General features: G+C 30.5%; 1 protein-coding gene across 1 annotated transcript; it reads right to left on the reverse strand.

Moving 5' to 3' along the window:
• Positions 1-9,947: 9,947 nt before the first annotated feature.
• LOC116129296 (protein LAX PANICLE 2-like) lies at positions 9,948-12,323 on the reverse strand. Its single transcript, XM_031415046.1, has 3 exons — positions 12,184-12,323; positions 11,908-11,980; positions 9,948-10,202 (listed from the first exon to the last, which is right to left on the reverse strand). The coding sequence occupies exons 1-3, from the start codon at positions 12,237-12,239 to the stop codon at positions 10,017-10,019; spliced, it is 315 nt and encodes a 104-aa protein (XP_031270906.1). The 5' UTR covers positions 12,240-12,323; the 3' UTR covers positions 9,948-10,016.
• Positions 12,324-21,648: the final 9,325 nt, after the last annotated feature.

Genomic DNA, 21,648 nt, shown 5'->3' on the forward strand with positions numbered 1-21,648 from the left:
GTTGTTTGTGGTAGGGTTGTGAATTCATAATAATAACGTAAATGTAACTTATTCTTATTCTGAATATTTTCAGTATATATTATTGTCACATTTCAGTATATATTATTCTACATTTCTTTTGAATTTTGAATTTTGATATGTCTTTTTGGTATGTCTGGTATTACATATACATATGCATTGAGATATGTATTGAAGAATAATTAATGATATGAAACTGTGGCAAATATAATCTTCGTACATAACATTCATACTGACAATTAACATTCATATGATATTGGAAAAGCTCAACTAATTGAGAACATCTTGTGAAATCAAACTTTATAATTAACATATTTATAAACAAAAGGCAAATATAATCTGCATACATAGAGTTTAGTATTTGAACTACACATAGTGACAATTAACATTCATAATGCGTTCCCCAAGGATGTTGAGAAAATGGAGGTTGTTGTGAAGTTCTTTATCATAGTGTAGGGGGTGGAGGCTGACTGGAGGAGGAGGCTATTGAGAATTTCTGTCATGTGTTCCCCAAGGATGTCAACCGTTTCTTCTATTCTTGATGCGAACAAGTTGAAATCATTTTACAACTAATCTTGTTGTTCCTACATTTTTCTCTCAATACGTGAAAAACTCTCCTCTTGAAACCTTTCAATCCGCTCAAATCTGCTTACTATTTTGTCTAAGGTATGAGAAGACATTTCTTATACATTCTGATAAGATCCAGGTTCAATACTCATTCTTCTTCTTTTGCGCACATAGAATCGTCCTTGATTTTCCCCTTCTGGAACAGGGACACCTTCCGGAACCGTTGCCTCTTCCTCCATTTCATCCCTAATAAAAAATCATTCTCCTACCACATTCTTTTTAATCAAATCCATTTTACACAAAGTGACATCCCCTAACAAATTATTTGCAGAAAATGTAATCTTATTGGCTTCATCAGAAAATGTGATCTTTAAACCCAACTTCTCACATATTAACGTAACAAGCATCCCCCAATATATTTCTCCTTTTTTCTGCTTTAATCTCTCCCATTTTCTTAATCAATAACTTTGCTTAATTTACTTGTCTCTCTATTATTTTTGCTTCCATGAACAATAAATCATTGACTGTCACATTTCATTTGTCTCTTTCCTACCATTAAATGTGAAAGTCAGAAATTTGTGATAAACTCTCATGGTAGGATTCTTTAACTTTGTAGATTTACACCTATGTGAATGGTAAACCCCTTTTCCAAAAACATTCGTCCAAGCTTGTTTGGAGTCCCACGTTCTGAATATGTTATCTGAAGCTTCTAAATCAAACACTATCCAGATTGCTTGTGGCCTCACTACACAATTCTGATTCTTTAATCTAAAAAACATTGTATACGCCAGAAAATCATCAGTATCTATCTCCACAACTTCCAAACTACTAAAAAACTCATAAATCAAATGCTTATATCCATAATATCTAACACTCACCAACTGGTCCCATTTCAAATTACGAATCCAACTATAAATCTCATCACCTAAACCCAAACTTGCTATAAATCCTAAATCTAAACTTCTTCCAAGACAAATATCTTTTTTCGCCATCTCTTTATATTGCTTTTTATGTTGCTAGGGGCGGGTACCCTCCATTTTCCAAGGGAACCGGAACCAGAACCGCACAGTGCAGGTTCTTCAATTCAAGGAACCGGAACCTAAAATGCAGGTTCCGGTTCCTTTCCAGGGTACGCTATAAAAAATCAATTACCCCCCAATTAGTTTAAAAAATGACAAAAATACATTAAAAGTTTACAAATACACCCCTAACAAATATACTGTTTGGGTTTAGGGTTTAATTATAATGTAATATTATAATTAATTAAATTGTTAATCATTTAATTAAGTATTGTAATATTGTTTATAATAGAATGTTATAATTAATTAAGTAATCATACCATAAATTTATAATGTAATATTATAATTAATACAATCGATCATTTAATAAGATTGTGTAATTAGTAAAATAATTACTAATGTTTATAAATTTCATGATAATCTAAGTAATCATTTAATTATGTAATGTTATTTAATTATTGATCATACTATAATAGATAATGTAATGTTATAAGAATTAAGTAATCATAGTATAAATCTATAATTTAATTTATATAATTAAATTTTAAATCATTAATTAATACTAATGTTTATAATGGAATGTTATAATTGATAAGTAATCATATTAAATATATAAGGTATGTTATAATTAATTAAAGTTTTAATCGTTTAATTAAATAATGTAATAATATAGTAAATTTAATGTTTAATATAATTTTAAAATTCATAACTAATTATGTAATCATTTAACTATGTAATGCTAAATTAAGTAAGTGATCATAATATAATGTAATATAATAATGGTATAATTTAATTGAGTAATTATTAATTATAATGTAATGCTTAATTATGTTTATAATGAAATGTTTATAAGGTAATATTATTAAAAATTTCTAATCATTTAATTAAGTATTGTGCTAATGTTTATGTAGTAAATTAGTAATTACTAATGTTTAAAACCAATATCATAAATCAATCAATTAAGTAATATTTAATTATGTAATGTTATAATTAATTATGTGATCATACTATAACGTAATGTTATAATGAATTAAGTAATCAGATTATAAATCTTTAATGTATTTTATAATTAATAAAAATTTTAATCATTTAATTAAATAATGTATAAAATAATAATGTAGTAAATTACTAATGTTTATAAGTGATATTATAAATTATATACTATATTAAGTAACATTTAACTATGGAATACTTAATTAATTAAGGATCATATATTAATGTAATGTAATAATTTATATTAATTAAGTAATTATTTAACTATAATGTAATATTTAATTAATTAAATTTTTAATCATTAATTAAGTAATGATTTATTTATAATGTAATGTTATAATTAATTTATAATATAATGTCTAATCAATTAAATAATCATCAATTATTAATGTTATAATTAATATGTAATCAACTAATCATACATATGAATAGTGAAATGTTACAATGAATTAAGTAATCATACTATAAGGCTTAATTATATTATAATTAATTTGTTTATAATAGAATATTTAATTAATTAAGTAATCATTAATTATAATATAATGTTACAAATTATTACATAATCGTACTATAAATTATATTGTAATGTTGTAATTAATTAAATTTCTAATCATTTAATTAAATATTATGCTAATGTTTATGTAGTAATTAGTAATTACTAATATTTATAATATAATCATAATCAATTAAGTAATCATTTAATTATGTAATATATAATTAATTATATAATCATATTATAATGTATATTATAATGAATTAACTATTAAATACTCATACTATAAATTTTAATGTTAATATTATAATTAATTAAATTTTTAATCATTTAATTAAGTTGTATAATGTTTATAATAAAATGTTATAATTAACTAAGTAATTATACTATAATCTATAATGTAATGCTATAATTAACTAAATTTCAATATTTAATTAGGTAATATACAAATATAACTTATAAGTCAATATAAGTAGTAATCAATTAATGTATGTTATATTAATATACAATAAATCAATAAGTAAGGTAAATATAATTAATTAAGTAATCATTAACTATAATGTAAGTGTATAATTGATTAAGTATGATATTTAATAGTAATTAAAATTATAATGTTTCAATTTACATATATAATTAATTAATACTAATTTATTATAGTATACTTAGAACTGATAATTGAAGTAAGTAACTAAATATATTTTACTCAATCAAATATACTTATTATTCAAAATAATTTTTTAATACATTAAAAATGTAAAACACTTTTAATTGGATCATAATTCCAATTATTCAGTTAATTAATCAAAACTTTAATATAATGTATTATAATATATTAAAATTTTAATATTGTAATTTATATGTAATAAGTATAATTGTATTCGTATATTTATTAATTAGGTTATTCTAAAAATTTAATTTTTTTCTATTTAAATTTTTTTTATAAAATAATAGAAACCTCCATTATCACATTTCACAAATATTCATTGTAGTCCAGTTTCCAAAACAGGTTCCAACAGGTTCCAAAACAGGTTCCAAACAAGTTCCAAAAATTGGTTCTAAACCAGGTAACCCCTACAGGTTCCAAAACAGGGTACCCTTTTTACAGTTCGGTTCCTCAACACAAGGACCGGAACCGGAACCGCACAGTATTGGTTCCAAAAAATTAGAACCAGAACCTACCCGCACAGTACCGGTTTCGGGTAGGTTCCGGTTCCGGTTCCGGTTCTACCTGCCACCCGTGCTCACCCCTAAATTTTGCACATCTCGAAATTGGACTTCAAATGACGATGTGCCTCCATGGGAAGGTTATATTTTTGCTCTTACCATTTTTGTTTCTTCTAAAACCAACAACTTCTTGGAAAAAACATATTCATAAGAATTTTGCAGATATTAAAAAAGGAGAACTATAATGAAAAATCATGTTTAGTGTCATCATTCTAGATTGTAGCTTACTTATAAGAATATCATCACCTTAGAGCAGTTATGAATTATGTGAACTATAAAATGTTCTAAAAAATGATAAGTCCTCCATAGGTTCAACAAAATGGGTGAGATTCTACAATGTGAGTAAACACTAATCAAAAGCAGTAAATAAGACATTGTTTAGCTTCAAGCAAAACATTCTCTTTTATTTTTAGTAATTGCAGCAATCAAGGCATTCCATGAGACTGAATTCTTGTTAGATAATCCATCAAAGATGTAGTTACTTGAATTGAGATCACCACACCTAGCATACATTGTGATAAGGGAGTTCTGAACATATTTATTTGATTCAAGTCCCATTAGATAGGACATGCTTTAGTAGAATCCAAAGGATGTCAAAAAGCACCGAGAACATTTGCAATTGTAATGTAGTTCATAGGTGTCCCTTTTTCTTCATTAATTTATAAGCTTCAACTACTGCATTTGGTTCTTCATTTTCAGCATAACCACCAATGAGTGCATTCCAACTCAAGTGTTGTGATGAGGCATCATCTGGAATACTCAATTTGCCTCAACCATCATACGAACTTAGCATACATGCTACCAATGCATTGCCAACAATCAAATTGTCATGTAGGCCCATACGAGTTACCAGAGCATGAACAATCTTGCCTTGAACACACCAACTAGGATCTGAACGGCAGCCAATGCACTTGTAAAAGTCACATAGTGTATTTTGTTTGATATTTTTTGCACTTTAAAAGTCACATAGTCCAACAAAGAATTGCGTCCTCAAGGAGGCTTAATAATCTGCTCTCCTTTCCTAAAATCACACTCCTTAATATACTAGTTCTACTAATGATCGAATTATTCCCTCCCCTAGCACATTACTCTTCACACGACAATATCACCTAACCAACCTCCACTAACACATGCTCACATGCCACTCACACCTCCTCCATCTTTTATTTATGCCCCCTATATACCCCTTCTTATGAGGAACTCCCTCCAATTCACACTAACCAGCAAGCAATAGGCAAACAACAAATTTGGAAAGAGTTTTATGCACATTCACATTTTGCTACATTCACATTTTTGCATAGATTAAATAGCCTCATTCATCAATACAATAGCAAACCAATTAACATATATCCTTCGAGAGTTTTGAGCAAATTATTAGGGCTTTACCAAGCAAAACCAACCAATAATAACAGCCAATATTAGAGTTTTGAACTTTCTTCAATGAACGATAAGCAAGAGAGAAATGAGTACAAAATAAAAAATACTCACAAGTGGTTTAACTGGTAGTCTAGCTGGCAAATGATGAAGACGAAAAGTGAACAAGCAGTAGATAATGTGGCTTCAAGGCGGCAGATGTAATGTTTTGCTATTTTGTGTTTTTTGAATTAGTTTGGAACCAAAATCCCTAAACCAGTGCATTTTATTTATTATTTTTAAAAAAGTATGGACGCCAGTCCATCTCATGCGGAGGTCGTCCACACTAGATAGACTGTCATCCATATTGTGCTTATTTGGATAGTCGTCCATAGTAAAGGGACGCCGTCCCTTTATTGGATGGGAGTCCATTGATTTTAATTGATTTTTAATATTTTTTCTGGACCCCGTCCATTCCTGAATGATGGTCTCCAAAAAATATAGACAGTCGTCCTCACAGAAGTCTTGTATCATGTGCCTACATTACAACGTCCGAGTCAGGGTGCCACGTCTTCAGTGTACATAGCATTTTTGTTTCAATAATTGCTATGTTGCTTAAGACTTTCATATTTACAAGGGTGGATAAGATTCACCCTCGGTAAAAAAATATGTTCTATAAATATTAGTATATGGTATTTTATGTCTTGTAACTTTCTTCGTTAAATTTAACATAACTAATGGAGTTTTGTCCCCCCCCCCCCCCCCCCCCCCTTCTTTTTCTATTAAAATTTTGTCTTTCTTCTTATAGATATTTCATGAAACATTTTTTTTATATAATTCAGTTGTCCGAACTAGCTTGCGTGCACCTCAACTAATCTTCGGGGTCCAGTAAACACCCTACAAACCCAAATGAGCAAGTAACCAACAATGTTATTGTAATAGATGGCCCCAAAGTTTGAACCCAGGAACTCAAGGAAGGAAGCAAACCTCCTTAACTGGCAAGTCAACCCTTTGGGGTTAGTTTCACAAAACTTTCCTCTCCAATTAATAATATCCTATAAAATAAACATATATTAGTTTCCATGAAAATAAAATGATTTAGGGATAAAATCAGGGGCGGACCCACATGGGGTCAAGTGACCCTACTTGGGTTTTATTTTTAGTTTTTTAAATTTTTTAAATTCTGCCCCATAACAAAACTAAATTACAAAATTATAGTAAACTAAATTAATTAAAAATTTTACTTTCTCTAATAATAATTTCTCCCTTTTTTCCCCAATCCCAACTTTTTCTCTTGCCCAGCGTGCCCCACTCTGTCTCTCCAATCCCTATTTTTCTCTTCCTCAGCCCTAGCGCGCCCCACCACTCAATTGAAGAGTCGCCACTGTTTTCAGAATCTCTTTTATCAGTAAGAATATTTGTTGATTTCCCTTTTTTACTTGATTCAATTATTGAATTTTGTTTAATTAATTTCATTTAAGCTCTCTAGAATGTCCTTTATAGTGTTGTGCTCATGGATAATTTTGATTGGCTTTCACTATGTTTCTTCAAGCACATGTAGAATTTTTTTTCTACATAAATGGTGAGGTTGTTGGCATGTTGCTGTAGTTTTGTGCTTGGTTGGCTGCTACTTTTTATCTTCTAAGTGTATTTTAATTTATTGAGCTACCAAACAAAAGCAAGAAATTGGTTGTTGACTTGTTGTTCTTGTATCAAGAAGACAAGAACTCTCAATAAAGAAAAATTAATCTTACTAGAAAAAAAATGATGAAACAAAATATATATATATATATATATTAAAGCTTTTAGAATTAATTTTCTTTTGTTGTTTTGATTTATAACATTAGAATGAATTTATGTCATTCGAAATATATGTAACTTCATATCATGAATATGAGATTAAACAATGATATACAACTAATATTAAGGGGCTAATTAGCTGAATTTACATATAGTTTACCAACATGTTTAATGGCTTGTAGATCAAGTATTTTTGTGAAATACTATTGATTTTGAGCTCTTGTTTAATTTCTTACTGCAATTTAAGTTCATTTATTTAACTTTCATGTTTAAAATTATTATAAATGTTAGTTTAGTTTATATTGAGCATAAAATTTATTATTTTTTTTATCAAGTAATAATATATTGTTGTTTTGAAATAAAATGGAGAGATATTTCAAAAGAAAGTCAACGATGATCTCATCATCTCAACAAGAAGAAAATATTGATGATTCAAGAAAAAATGTGGATGTTGATTTGCGAGATCTTCCTATGGATCCAGGTTTACGTCCCCGAATTTTAGATTATGATTCTAATATTCAAGATCAAATCCAAAGAGTATATTTGAAAAGGGGTTCTTGTCAACCTAAAGGCCATGAGTTTCCTTTTAGAGATTTTGGTGGATTTTCAAGAGGATTTGATGTTCCTTGGTTTGATGAATTTGATCAATGCTTGGAATATAGTATAGCGAAAGATGTAGGATTTTGTCTTTGTTGCTATCTTTTTAGGTTAGATGTTGGTGATAAAAGGGTGCTGATCACTTTATTGGTCAAGGGTTTTCAAATTGGGAAAAGAAAGAAAGATTGAATGTTCATGCTAGAAGTGTTGCTCATAACTAAACTCGAAGAATGTGTGAATCGTTATTGAATCAAGACCAACACATTCAGACATTTTTTTATAGACACTCTTCTAAAGCACGAATTGAGTACCGAACTCGTTTAAATGCTATAATTGACTGTGTTCGTTATCTTTGAAGGCAAGGACGACTCCCATTTTGTGGTCATGATGAGTAATTAATGGATAAATGATAGTTTGATTGTGTATATAGAAAATGATGTATTTGATAGTATTGATAATAAAGTCATTATACAATATTTTCAAAAGATGAAATCTTTTGAGAACAATTATGAATGTATTAGTTAATGAGAATTTTATTAATACAAATATTTTTATTTATTTTTATTTTTATTTATGTTAATTATTACTTTAACCTTTGACCCCGTAAGTTTCATTCCTAGGTCCGCCCCTGGATAAAATGACCTAGAAGTTATTTGGAGATAAATTAAAAATACATGCTTATGTTTTATTTTTTATTTTTTTGATAACCGGGGTTAAGGGATAAAATGACCTGTAGGTTTTTTCTGACTTGGAAATATTGAGCTTGTAAAGTTGTTGGTATTGTTTAGGTTGTGGAAATGGTATTATTATGGTGTTTATAACGTGATATGTGAGNCTCTTCTAAAACACAAATTGAGTACCGAACTCGTATAAATGCTATAATTGACTGTGTTCGTTATCTTTTAAGGCAAGGACGACTCCCATTTCGTGGTCATGGTGAGTGATTAATGGATAAATGATAGTTTAATTGTGTATATAGAGAATGATGTATTTGATAGTATTGATAATAAAGTCATTATACAATATTTTCAAAAGATGAAATCTTTTGAGAACAATTATGAATGTATTAGTTAATGAGAATTTTATTAATATAAATATTTTTATTTATTTTTATTTTTATTTATCTTAATTTTTATTTTAACCTTTGACCCCCGTAAGTTTCATTCTTGGGTCCGCCCCTAGATAAAATGACCTAGAAGTTATTTGGAGATAAATTAAAAATACATGCTTATGTTTTATTTTTTATTTTTTTGATAACCAGGGTTTAGGGTTTAGGGATAAAATGACCTATAGGTTTTTTCTGACTTGGTATTATTGAGCTTGTAAAGTTGTTGGTATTGTTTAGGTTGTGGAAATGGTATTATTATGGTGTTTATAACGTGATATGTGAGAGTTTTCTTTTTTTTTTTTGAGGTAGTGAGTTGTTTGAATCGATGATGGAGAGCTATATTGTATTGTTTTACTCGTATTGAATTTGTTGAATTGATGATGATGAACTATATTTATTGCTATATAATTTAATTTGTTAATAGCAATCTATATTGTGTTGTTTTAATCTATAAATTTTGTTGAATGAAGTGTCGACGTTGCCCAGATCTTATCTGTAAACCGAAATCTGAAACTTTGAGTGTGAAAGCGATGCTAATCAGAGTACTTAAATATGGTACAAGAATTCACTTTGCTTAAAATTTTCACTGTTAACGTTGCCGTGTATTTAATCTCTTTACAAATATCTTGATTATCGGTAGCTTTAATCTTGGTTCTATATATATTCTTCTAGGATTATTTGGAAATTAATTAATAAAACTAACCTGTCAATGTTATTGATCAATAATTTGCTGATGAGCAGAAGTTCGACCTTCAAAAATTAAACTATACATTTAACATTAATTTAACCTTGGTTGATAAAGCATGCATATTCATCACATATGCTTCTAAAAATTCTTACACTATCAAACGAGGCATCTTCTTCCATAATGCAACTGCATCAAATGGTTAATCGGCCTGCCTTGTGAGGTTGCAAATACTAGAGCTGTTGAATTTATGGATTGTATTAATCCCGGCAGCCAAACAGCATCTCGCACTTGCTTCAAAGTTTGTGTTTGCAACAAGTTCTGCCCCATGCATAGTATATCAATCTGTCCACAAAATCACAATAGCGTTATAACCGACATTGTATTGATCAGGAAATGCTTTTAATAAGCTTAAGACACTCATGTCAATACAACTTAATTACCCATAATCTTCTCTCCAATTCAAGATAAATTCACATTAAAGTCGATGGTAAACTTTATCTCACAATAGGGTTTTTACCGTACTAAATTAACTTCATGGTTTGACAGATTTTTGGGTCAATTTCATCTAAAAACGGCACATAAAGAGTTTAAAAGGTCAACATGTCATTTTAGATTACAGTATTTCCAGTCAAAAGAAGCTTCCGGGATTAAGTCTTCCTTAGTCAATTAACATACTATGACTAGAAGGGGCTTAATAGAGCGACAAATAATAAAAGACTTTTTTCTTCAAGTTAGGTCACCAATAAGTGTTTTATATTTGGTTTCATTTTTCGTTTCATTTCCATCAAGTACAGCGTAGAGGTTCCAAAGTTATAAAATTGAGTAGAGTAATACTGCGATTTAAAAATCAGTATCTCGTATCTGAATTTTATTTATCAAACAATTAATTTTCCTAAATGACAGAAATGATGAGATGAGGTGCTAAATTAACTTTAGACCAAGTAAATTCCTAAGGACCAAGTTTTTTCAAGGTGAATGACTATATTTAACAAGTTAAGATTTAATTTCTGATTATCTTTGAGTTTCCTAAAAGGATACTAATGTTTCCATAGGATCTAAAGATGTTTAAACCATTGCATATGTCAATCTACTACAAGTAAAATGAACTCTACTAAGGCCTCATGTGGCATCAAATTAATCGACCAATGGCTACGATAAATGTAAAATGCATAGTAAATGAGAATGCCATAGAACGTAAATAATACTTTTACAGCTATAAATGCAGCAATTATGGTCCCTAAAAAGATGAAAGTTGCCTACAGCCCTTAAAACGAGATCAACATTTACGAACATTTAGCCCTTAGGACCCTAGAAATTAAACAAAGACTTACATCCCTATATATTAGAAAATAATAATTATATACCTAGTAAAACAACAATGCTCCCAGTAATCATAACAACTAGAGAGGTTATTAGCCTTAGTACCCTATATTATATAGCCGCTAATGAATCCTATTAGAAAATATAACTATATACATTACGAAACAAAGCTGTATATTCTAGCAATGATACTACGCCCCTGAATTTTATTATTTATTCTATACAGTTTCATATGTTCCAAATACAATGTCTCAAGATATATGAACATCATATAATTTAGAAATAGGTAATGGAATCGTATGATACAAAAAATTAAGTCATTTAGGCTACCTCAAACTACTTGTAAACAAATTAGAAACATGCAAAACCAAAAACAGAAGCCTAAAAGGATATTTGAAGCCATTTAATGTGTTAAAAGAAGTATATAAGATAGAGCATTTAAAGAAATACAAAGCCAAAATTGGTAATCAAATAATTTCATGCGGCCGAAAAAGAAGTAGGGTACTTTACTTAACTGGCCGAGAATCAATTTTCTGATAGTATACTCAAAAGATCTCAAAACCCTATAATTTTAAATCAAACTGGCCAGAGTTCTGCGATATTATTATTTGATTTAACATGACCCACGTAATGAGAACTTGTCATCTCTCAAAAAAAAAAAAAAAAATTATTATTTTCATGCATGCTTCATTATTGAGAGGGGGAGAGAGAGATTTGAGTAGATTACCTCAGCTTCGTTGGAGAGACCGAGCTTTCTAACCAGGTACTTTTTAACCGTGAAAACTGTCATGTTCTCATCCCTTTTTACAAAAAACAAATAAAAACATGACACCAAAACCAAAAAAAAAAAAAAGTAATATCAGCCTTTTCTACTAATTTCACAGAACATCATCATTAGCTGATAGAAAAAAAGAATACATTCATATGTCCATTGAAATGACAGTGAAATGATACGCTCATGTATTATTAAGATGCAAATAGTAATCTAACGTGCACTACTTACTTCACTCTAATATACGCCTTAGGTATTTGAGGCAGTGCTTGTCCAACCCTGTTCATGTTATTAACACATCAATTGCCAAACAATTAGTCATTTAGTTTTTACAGAGATTAAACACAAAATGTTGGGAAAAATAAGAGAAATTTGGCGTACGGAATGTGTGAAGAGGGAAATATTTTGTATACAACAATGGGAGATTGAAATTTGAAACCACCTTAATGAAGTGAAAGGGAGAGAGAGAGAGAGAGAGAGAGAGATAGATTTCAGGTTGTGCAAGATCAAACCAAGAGAAAGATTGAAAATGAAAACGAGGATACATAAGTATAACTAAAATAACCACCAAACCCAAAAAAAATGAGAAAGAGTGAAGTAGAAAGAAAATTAATTTTAATAAATGACACATGGAGAAAGTTAACAACATATATATTATGTGTCCACTTAAACATCAAGATTAGGGTGAATAAAAAATAAGAGAGTATTTTCAGGAAGAGGGAGAGAGAATGGGTTTATAATGATGAACATTTTGAAGATCAAACCCAAGAGAAAGATTGAAATGAAAACGAGATAGATATCCAAAATAAACCCCAAAAAAAAAATGAGGAAAAGTGAAGTGAAAAGAAAATTAATTTTAATAATGACAAATGGAGAAAGTGTCCACTTAAGCATAATAATTGTGAATAAAATAAAATAAAGAGAGCGACAGAGAGAATGGGGTTTATAATGATGAACATTTTGAAGATTTTGCTCACCGGTTCGTAAAAGAGATGAGAGTAAACCACAAACCAGGGTGGGGTCTTCTTCTTGTTGAGATATGATGAGAATCATTGAACTTGGGATTTTGCCAGTCAAGACAGCTACCTGATGGTATATCTTCATCATCATAATCAAGATCACGATCTTCATCATCACAATACTGACCACCCTGATCCAGATCTTCCCACAACTTCTTTTGATTATTATTACTAATCGGAGCCACATCCTTATAACACATACTCCCATTATCAAACCCTAACCCTAATCCTAATCCTAATTCTAGTCCTAAACCTAGTCCTATTTCTTGATGATGCTGGACACCAGGAAGCGTTGGCGAAGGAGAAGGTAACACAGTGGGTGAAACTGAAACGGGGTTCTCTTTTGATTGATAATGTTCTTGTTTCTTTTTTCCAGAAGTGTTAAGACCAAAACCTAACCCTAACCCTAACTGAAGCCAGTCTCTTCTTTCTTCTTCTTCTTCTTCTTCTTCTTCAACTTCACCAAGTATTCCTACTTGTCCCACTAGGCTCAGACGCTTCTTGAGAGAAGAAGAAGAAGCCATAAGTGCATGCTACTTTTGAGGATCCGTTTGGCAAAAGATTAAAAAGAGATAGGGTTTGGTTTGGCCCTTTATGGAACGGCAAACTTTGTACTGTTCATAACCAAACCACAAGCATATTCACACGGTACGTTATACACTCAATAAATCAAGCTATGTCAAAAGATAAAGAGTAAATTTTATTAAATTATAATAGATTTCACTTTCTTTGTTGTGTCTTTTTGGTTTGTTGGGATTTAAAACCCGAATTATAGAGTGGGGGTTGTGTTGCTCTTTTCCGAGGCAAGAATGCTCTCTGTGTTATGTTCTTTCTTGTTGTCTTTGCATCTGAACAGTAAAGAACTAGGATTTTGTTGTTAGTTTCTACAGCTGACTACACGCTACGCAAAGGAAACACACCCGGAGAAAGAATTAAAGAGAGAAAATGATTTCACTGTACCTTGAGTTAAGTTGAATTGTGTTGTCTTTGAAAAAGTAGTTGAATTTGTTGCTATTTTGTACGCATATTGATATTATTGCTCCACATCGATCCATTCAAAAACCATTATTACTTCAAACTTGATTGCTTCCTCAGCTATTCGCCTATTGTCTCACCTAGAACAAGCAAAGATACAAATAGGCTTAACTTAAAGACATTAATCAAGAATCGATTCCAGGGAGAGGTTTTTATATGGACACCCATACTAATGTTTAGTTAAACCAAAAAAAAACCTAAATTTTAGAATGAAATATTTTTATCCTTATAATTGACGAAAATTTGTTAAAAAATAACTATAATAATGATAATATATAAAAGAATTATTTCCCAAATGTGATAGAAATAGTGACTTTAGTCCCTGTCAGACAAAAGCTATTACATTTCATTAGATAATTTAAGAGCATTTTTGTCATTTTATACAAATAACGTATGAGAATTTTTAACTATAATTCTTAAAATTTAATAATACAAGAAAAATAATATAAACATAAAAATAAAAAACCATGAAACCCGATTGCTATATTGTTAAGTTAATGGTATAAAAGGACAAAAATACCCTTACATTATTTAATGGAATATAACAACATTAGTCTGACACTGACAGAGATTTAGGTAGCTGGTTCTGAATTTACTGGACTTCATTGGTACTTTCGCAAACCTAAAGGATGAAAATGTTATTAAGTCAATAAAAGTACAAAAGAGAGAGAAAAAGAGAAGTGAAAACAAAGTTAGCTTAGGTAAGCCACAGGGATTCAAGTTATTATTTTGAAAGCGTGGTGGGGCTCTAAACATAACATGTCGAGTATATGAGTCAGTTCAAGGAGCAGGTAATTTTGACAAATCTGAAAAAAGCTGTGTCATTTTATACATGCATGACCGCACCCTTTTAGCGCGTGAAATTACAACTCTTTCCAGGCAATTTCTTTCTTTCTTTTTTTTTTTTAATTTATAAAAAGGCAAATATATAAAGCACATGTGCAATGCATGATTAAAGCTAAAATATACCACCTGAAACAATGAGCTTGTGGAATTCATGACATCGCTTTATATGTCTGGTACCTAAAATCTTAGATCAAAGTTATATATGCCGATAATATTTTGTCCGAATTTTCACTTATGTGGTGAAACAATATGTGTCACCAGATTTGGTATTAGATAAGTCTATGTAAATCTGTAAGAAAATAATAGAATTATCAAAAATTATACACTGAGTCTATACATCGAATGACGTGATAAAATCATAATCATTAATTAATATTAATTTATAATGAATCAATGATCAATATTTTGTCACGTCATTCGGTGTACGAATTTAGTGTACATCCTTCGATAACTGTAGCATTACTCAAATTTATAATTCTTATTATGTTAAAGATTTTGAAGGGCATTGACTAAATTTTTTATTTTGAAGGTTAAGATAATTAATTAGTATATAATACTACACATACAACATTTTTCGTATAATATGATATAGCAAATATGTGATAAAAAATGATTGACTGATTTTAAATTAAAAATAAACTTTCATCTAACCATATCTTTTGTTACATTATATTGTATTTGAAATATTGTACATATAATATTACTCTTAATTAATAAAGTTAGATAGATAAGAAATGAGACAACTAAGTCAACAAAACTAAGAACGATTGTAACAAAAAATTCGGGCTGTTTGATAGTTGCAATATCATTAATGGTAGGAAAGTATTAAAAACGTTTTTAATAAAATTAGACTTGGAAGGTTGAAATAGTAAGTTTCTAATAAAGAAACATTTTTATACAATAAAATATAATTCCGAAATGGAACATTTTCTATTCCTCAAAGATTTTAGAAAATATAAAATCAAGAAAAACAATTTTGTATTGAAAAGTCAACATCTTGTCGAAATAGGGGATTTTCGTAATTTCGGTTTTTTAGTGAACAAAATTTGGAAAATATGTAGTTTCATGTCTAAACGCATGGACAATAATGTGATTACTTTTACACGCAATGCTATTTTCGTAATTGTCTTGACTTGAGGCCTTTGAATCATTTTCGTTGCTTATTAAGACTAATGTATCCAATTGGAATCCCCCAAAATGGGTCTAATTCAAAGAAATCCTCGGCTCTAATAAGTCTTATCAATAATAATATACTTATAAAGAAATCTTACAAAGATTTTCATATAAAGTGGGGTATCAAAAAATGAATGAAAGAGTGAAACAAAAAATCAAACTTATTAAATTCATTCATTTTTTATCACATTACTTTGTATGGAGATCTTTGTAAAATTTCTTTGTAAGTGTAGTATTACTATAAGTCTTATAAGACACCATATCCTACCACCCCATTAAATAGCTTGGGTCCACGGGTCTCCAAAACATATACCTTCATATGAGACCTATGTGCCTTTTTGTAGCAATTTTCTATTAAAAAAAGGTTTTCTCTTTTATATTAAGAAGATTTTTTTTTTTTTTTAAACAATAGACTAATATTTGTATAATATTTTTCAACTTAAAATTTGATTAATTATGTAATTAAGTAAAAGAAGACTTTTTTTAAATGTCTTATAATTTTTCATGACATTTCAATAGAAGTATTTTTTTGTTCATTTAAGGATACTTTAAAACCGTCATTAATCACGCTTATTATAGTAGTTCAAGGACTTTGGGAGCTTAAAGATATCTTCAAGTACAAAAATCTTTGAATATTTTTCTTGCCAGAACCAAATAAAACAGTATTCTATTTCTCACCCTAACTTTTTCTTAAAGGCAACTAAATGCTCAACAATAAAATAGCCATTCAGAATAATCTTAAATTTTCAAAAAGGCATATGAAATTCTCCTTTAACTAATAAAAGAAACAACCCCCAATAAAAGGAAATGAATCAATTAAAGTCTATAGCTTAATTTAAATACAAGCTATTCTAGTAAGTCAAAGGACTCAAATTGTTGTATTTGAAATACATATAATTTTTGTCCTTTCAATATAAGTTTAAAAGTTAACTATCCATTTTATTAACTCAAATTGTAGTATTTGAAACGAGAATAATCAAAATATAATATTTGAAACCAACATCCATAAACGTTAGTAAAACAGAGAACAAATAATTATTCTTAAGGCCTTAGGGATGTAAAGACCTCGTGCTGAAGCCTGGGCTGGGCTGACCCGGGCTTTAGGCCCAGGTTTGGTTGATATGATAATGGGGTTTTTATAAGTTTACAGAATAGGTGGGGGTTTGAAGAATTTTGTTATGGATTGTTTGTGATTTTACATTATGAAAGAGAGCTGGATAGTTTTGAGGATTGTTGAATTTTTCAGGAGGTTTTCGGGAATTTTACATGGGCAATCGTAAGTGTACAAAACCTCAATAATATACTCGGACCATGTATGCCCCAGGCCTAGGTGTACTTTATGCCCGACACCGCAGGCCCCCCCATCTGCCCCCCTCTTCTTTTTTTACATCCCTACAAAGCCAAGGGTATACATATGATTATATTATATGAATTCTGTGAAAATAACATATAACCCTCTAGAAAAATACATCTAGTCACCTTTTATGAAGTAAAAGTATGAAAGCCCTCTAAAAAGCTGCATAACTACCTTTCATGAGATAAAGTAGCAATAGGCCTCTAGGAAAAAATGAACAACTTTTTCCCACCTAGGTTTGCCTTAATGGCACTTTTTCACCTAAAAAGTTTTAAAATATTACTTTTCTACCCAAAATTTATATTCTGTTAATACCCAAAATACATTTCACTATCTTATCTCGCGTTCAATGAGTTACTAGGAGCCAGAGTAAGAGGGGTTTTATAGATTAGAGGTTGGTGGATCGAATGGTGGCAACCGATTAAATATTCGCTATCGAAATCAGCTGAAAATCAAATAAGAACAAAAAAACTCTAGCTTTGTAATGGTCAGCAATCGACAAAAAATCAGGTACCACAGTGAAAGGGGTTTTGTAAAGAGGATATTGGAGGTTCAAATGGTGTGATTAAGAGAATTTTCGCCGTTAGAATCAGCTTTAGATAGTAACGGAATATTAACTTTGGGTGAAAAAATAGTATTTTAAAACTTTCTAGTGGAAAAGTGTCATAAAGGCAAACTTGGGTGGGAAAAAGTATTTCTCCTCTAGGAAATTATCCAGAAATTTCAGATAAAACAAAAAACAAAACAAAACTTCTTATTTCAACTAAACCTGGTCCGGATAATTAAAAATTTGAGCATTTTCCCAAGATTGGGCTTGAATATTTTAAATAGACCCTAGACCTAATTAGGCAAGCATGGCCCGAGCCTAACGTATTTACATCCCTAAACATCCTTGAATCTATTATTAGGTTGTTGGCTTGCTATATAAAAACATAACCGAATATTATTTAAATTTGCAGGTTAAACATTACACAACCGAATATTAATTATCTTTATAGCCGAGGCTTGCATGAGCTATTGGAATTTTGTCCAATGAAAATTGGAAATTATTTTTAGCTCTCATTAATTTTATCAGTGGCCCCCCATTTTCTATTTCAAAGAGGATAAATGTAATTTCATGTCTTAAAACCATCTTATATCATTAATTGAAAGGTATTTTGACAAAAGATGAAGAATCCAAATAAATCTAATTCAATAGTTAAATAAAGATAATAAAATCAAACATAATGAAGGGAATATATTTATTTCAATTTTGTTATTCTATTTCAAATAAATAGTAGGTTGTACTAAATATATTTACTCTCTATGGAAGAAAACAACTTCACTTTTATTCATTGAAGACTGAATGACAAAAAATTTCTTTAATTATTCATGAGAAAAGGATAATAAAAAGTTTAAGTACACCAATAATCTAGAAAAGAATTTAAAAAAAATTATCTTTTAAATAGGGCAACCAATAAAATAGGTGGGGGTTTATTAATATAACACGACGAAATTTTATAGAGCTAGAAGAGAGAATTATTGTGAACCTCCATAAACTCATTTCTCTCAGTCCAGTCTTGGGAAAAAAAAAGCAATTTGTCTAGTTAAATAAGAGGAGGAGTGTTATTTAAGCCCCACTAAAACTCATTCTAAACCCCAAATTTAATAAAATTCATTAAATAAAATTATATTCCCGAAACACCCTTTTTAATTTTACCCTTAAAGTGATTCTATATGATACCAGATACTATCCTACACCATATATTCTACGAACCAAAATAAAAATTATTGATATATGAAGAAAACATTCGCAGTAAATTTCATTAATTGAACAACTAGTTTAGTTTTTTTTTTTCTGCTAATTTTTTGTAGCAAATGAATTGTGTAAAGAGTTAGGGCTCCGTTTGGTTCACTATTTTGGGAGTTTTAAGAATAATCTTTTGGAAAAAGTTGAGTTGAGTAGTATTTTGAGAAATTTTTTGTACATTTTATAATAACATTTTCTGAAAATATTTAGATTATTTTTAACCTCCTAAGTTTGTTAATTTAACTAAACACCCTTAACAAAAAAAAAAAAAAAGTTTAGAAATTGACAAAAACACCCCCACCCACCCACATTTGCCAGATTCCAATCAGCACCGCCGGAAGGTGGTTGGAATCTAGCGTAATGGCGCACTACCGACTGGATCTGGCCGGTAGTGCGCCAATCTAGCTTTTTTCGATCAAATCCCCCATGGATCTAGTCGAAAAATGCCAGATCTACGGGCGCCAGATCTGGCCGTTGATGACCAGATCTGGCCAGATCTTTTGGTCGTCGTTGATGGCCAAACAACGGCCAAGATGTGGCCATTGTCAATGACCAAAAGATTTGGCGGCCATAGATCTAGCCTTCTCCAACCAAACCAGTGTGAATCTGGCCAGAAAAGCCCAGATCGGCACACTATCGGCCATATCCAATTAGTAATGCGCCATTACGGCAGATTCCAGCCACTTTCCGACGATGGTGGCCGAAATCTGGCAAATGTGGGGGGGTGTTTTTGTTAATTTATAAACTTTTATTGTTGGGGTGTTTAGTTAAATTAACAAATTTAGGGGGTTAAAATATTGTATTTTGAAGAAAATTTTGAATATTGAAACAAAGGTGTATTTGGATAGGATTGGATATGATAGTGGAATAGGATAGGGAAAAAAAGTGAACCAAAAGGGGCCTAGATGTTCCCAAAAAAAAAAAAAAAAAGAACTACTAGTTATAGGATTGTTAATGAGTTGACATGGAAAAAGAAATTAATAACAAAAGGTTTGAAAAAAATTAAAAGAGATGACAAAATTTTACGGAAGGAATTCTTTGTTCACACTCAACTGGGAAACTATTGTCTTGCCCTTCATAACACAACAACTTCACGATTCTGCCCCAAATTCGTTGACTTTTTTAGATGATTTTTCACTACAACGCTTGTATATGTCCCTGTAAAAGAACAGCGGGACTGCAGGGTTAAAATAGGAGTGGCAGCTAAATACTTCAATTAAGAGTGTTTCAAGTGCGAGTCTTTTTTGAGTGAATATTGACATATCATTCTATGTCATTTAGCCCCATTTATATAGTAAAATAGATTAAGGTAAAAATAAAATTACTTTCTTAGTCGCTCTAGGATTTCGAGTTGAGAGGGGATTCCAAGTATTTTAGGAGAATATGGGATCCTTTTCCTTATGTGGACAATATCTTGTCCACATTCACTATCCATATAATTGAGATTCCTCAATCAATTATGATTATACTTCCTATATTGAAGTATATTGGGATTTTATAGGGTTTAGAGAGGAAATTTATTTCATGAATTTTGTTTTCTCTCAACTCAAGTCATCCGCCGGAACTCTCATCGACCGTTTTGCTACCCTTTTGCTGGATTTGGTCCTCCAATATGAAAAGAGCTTTCTTCCCTGTTCTATTTGATCCTTTTCTGGCTGTTTTTGGCTGGATTTTCTTCATTTTCGGCGACTGCCCTTTTTCATGAACCCCCATTTTCTCTGTCAATTTCTGGGCGTTTCTGTCATTAGAAATATGTGTTACCGCCACCATTGGATTTTTTGTAATCTCCTCTTCAAAACTCGTACATTCGTGTTGCATGTCACTCTCCATTTTCCGGAAAAGCCCATTGCTTTTTCACGTAAAAGGTTGTTTTGCAACCCCTTGTCTAGCTGTTTTCAAGTCGAAAACAGTCGATGTCATCACCATTCAATCTGCCTCCATCTTTTCTTTAAACCCATGGTATCCTTTTGCCTTGGTTGCTCACTAGTTGTCGGTATCGACCACATGTTTTCTCCAAGGGACAATCGGTTTTGTTTCTTTGATCACCAAGTTTTTCCAAGGTTATTTTTTGTTTTTGTTGTTTGTGTAGCTTCTTGGAGTGCTTGGACAGNAAGAAAATACACATATAAACGAGTAATAAAGTATGGGCCCATATTTAATTTTTCTTTATATACAAATATACTCAAAATAGCAACTTGACAGTGTAGCCAAACCCTTCCACTGCGTGATGTTCCAAGCAACCGCAACTCACCTATTACCTACAAAACATTAAAAACAATGGAGTGAGCACTAATTGCTCAGTAAGTAAACCCGCTGTGCTACCCTTCTCTCTCTATTGCTTAAGTTCTGAATTTTCTTTCCTTACATCACACTTCCCGATTATTCTTTCTCTGTTCTGCTCTCTGTTTTTCTCTCTATGTTCTAATTTTTCACTACTAATGATAATGAGCATGGTCTTATGCATATTCATGATGCAAATA

The sequence above is a fragment of the Pistacia vera genome, unplaced genomic scaffold, assembly GCF_008641045.1.
Source record: "Pistacia vera cultivar Batoury unplaced genomic scaffold, PisVer_v2 Contig1059, whole genome shotgun sequence".
Classification (NCBI taxonomy): domain Eukaryota; kingdom Viridiplantae; phylum Streptophyta; class Magnoliopsida; order Sapindales; family Anacardiaceae; genus Pistacia; species Pistacia vera.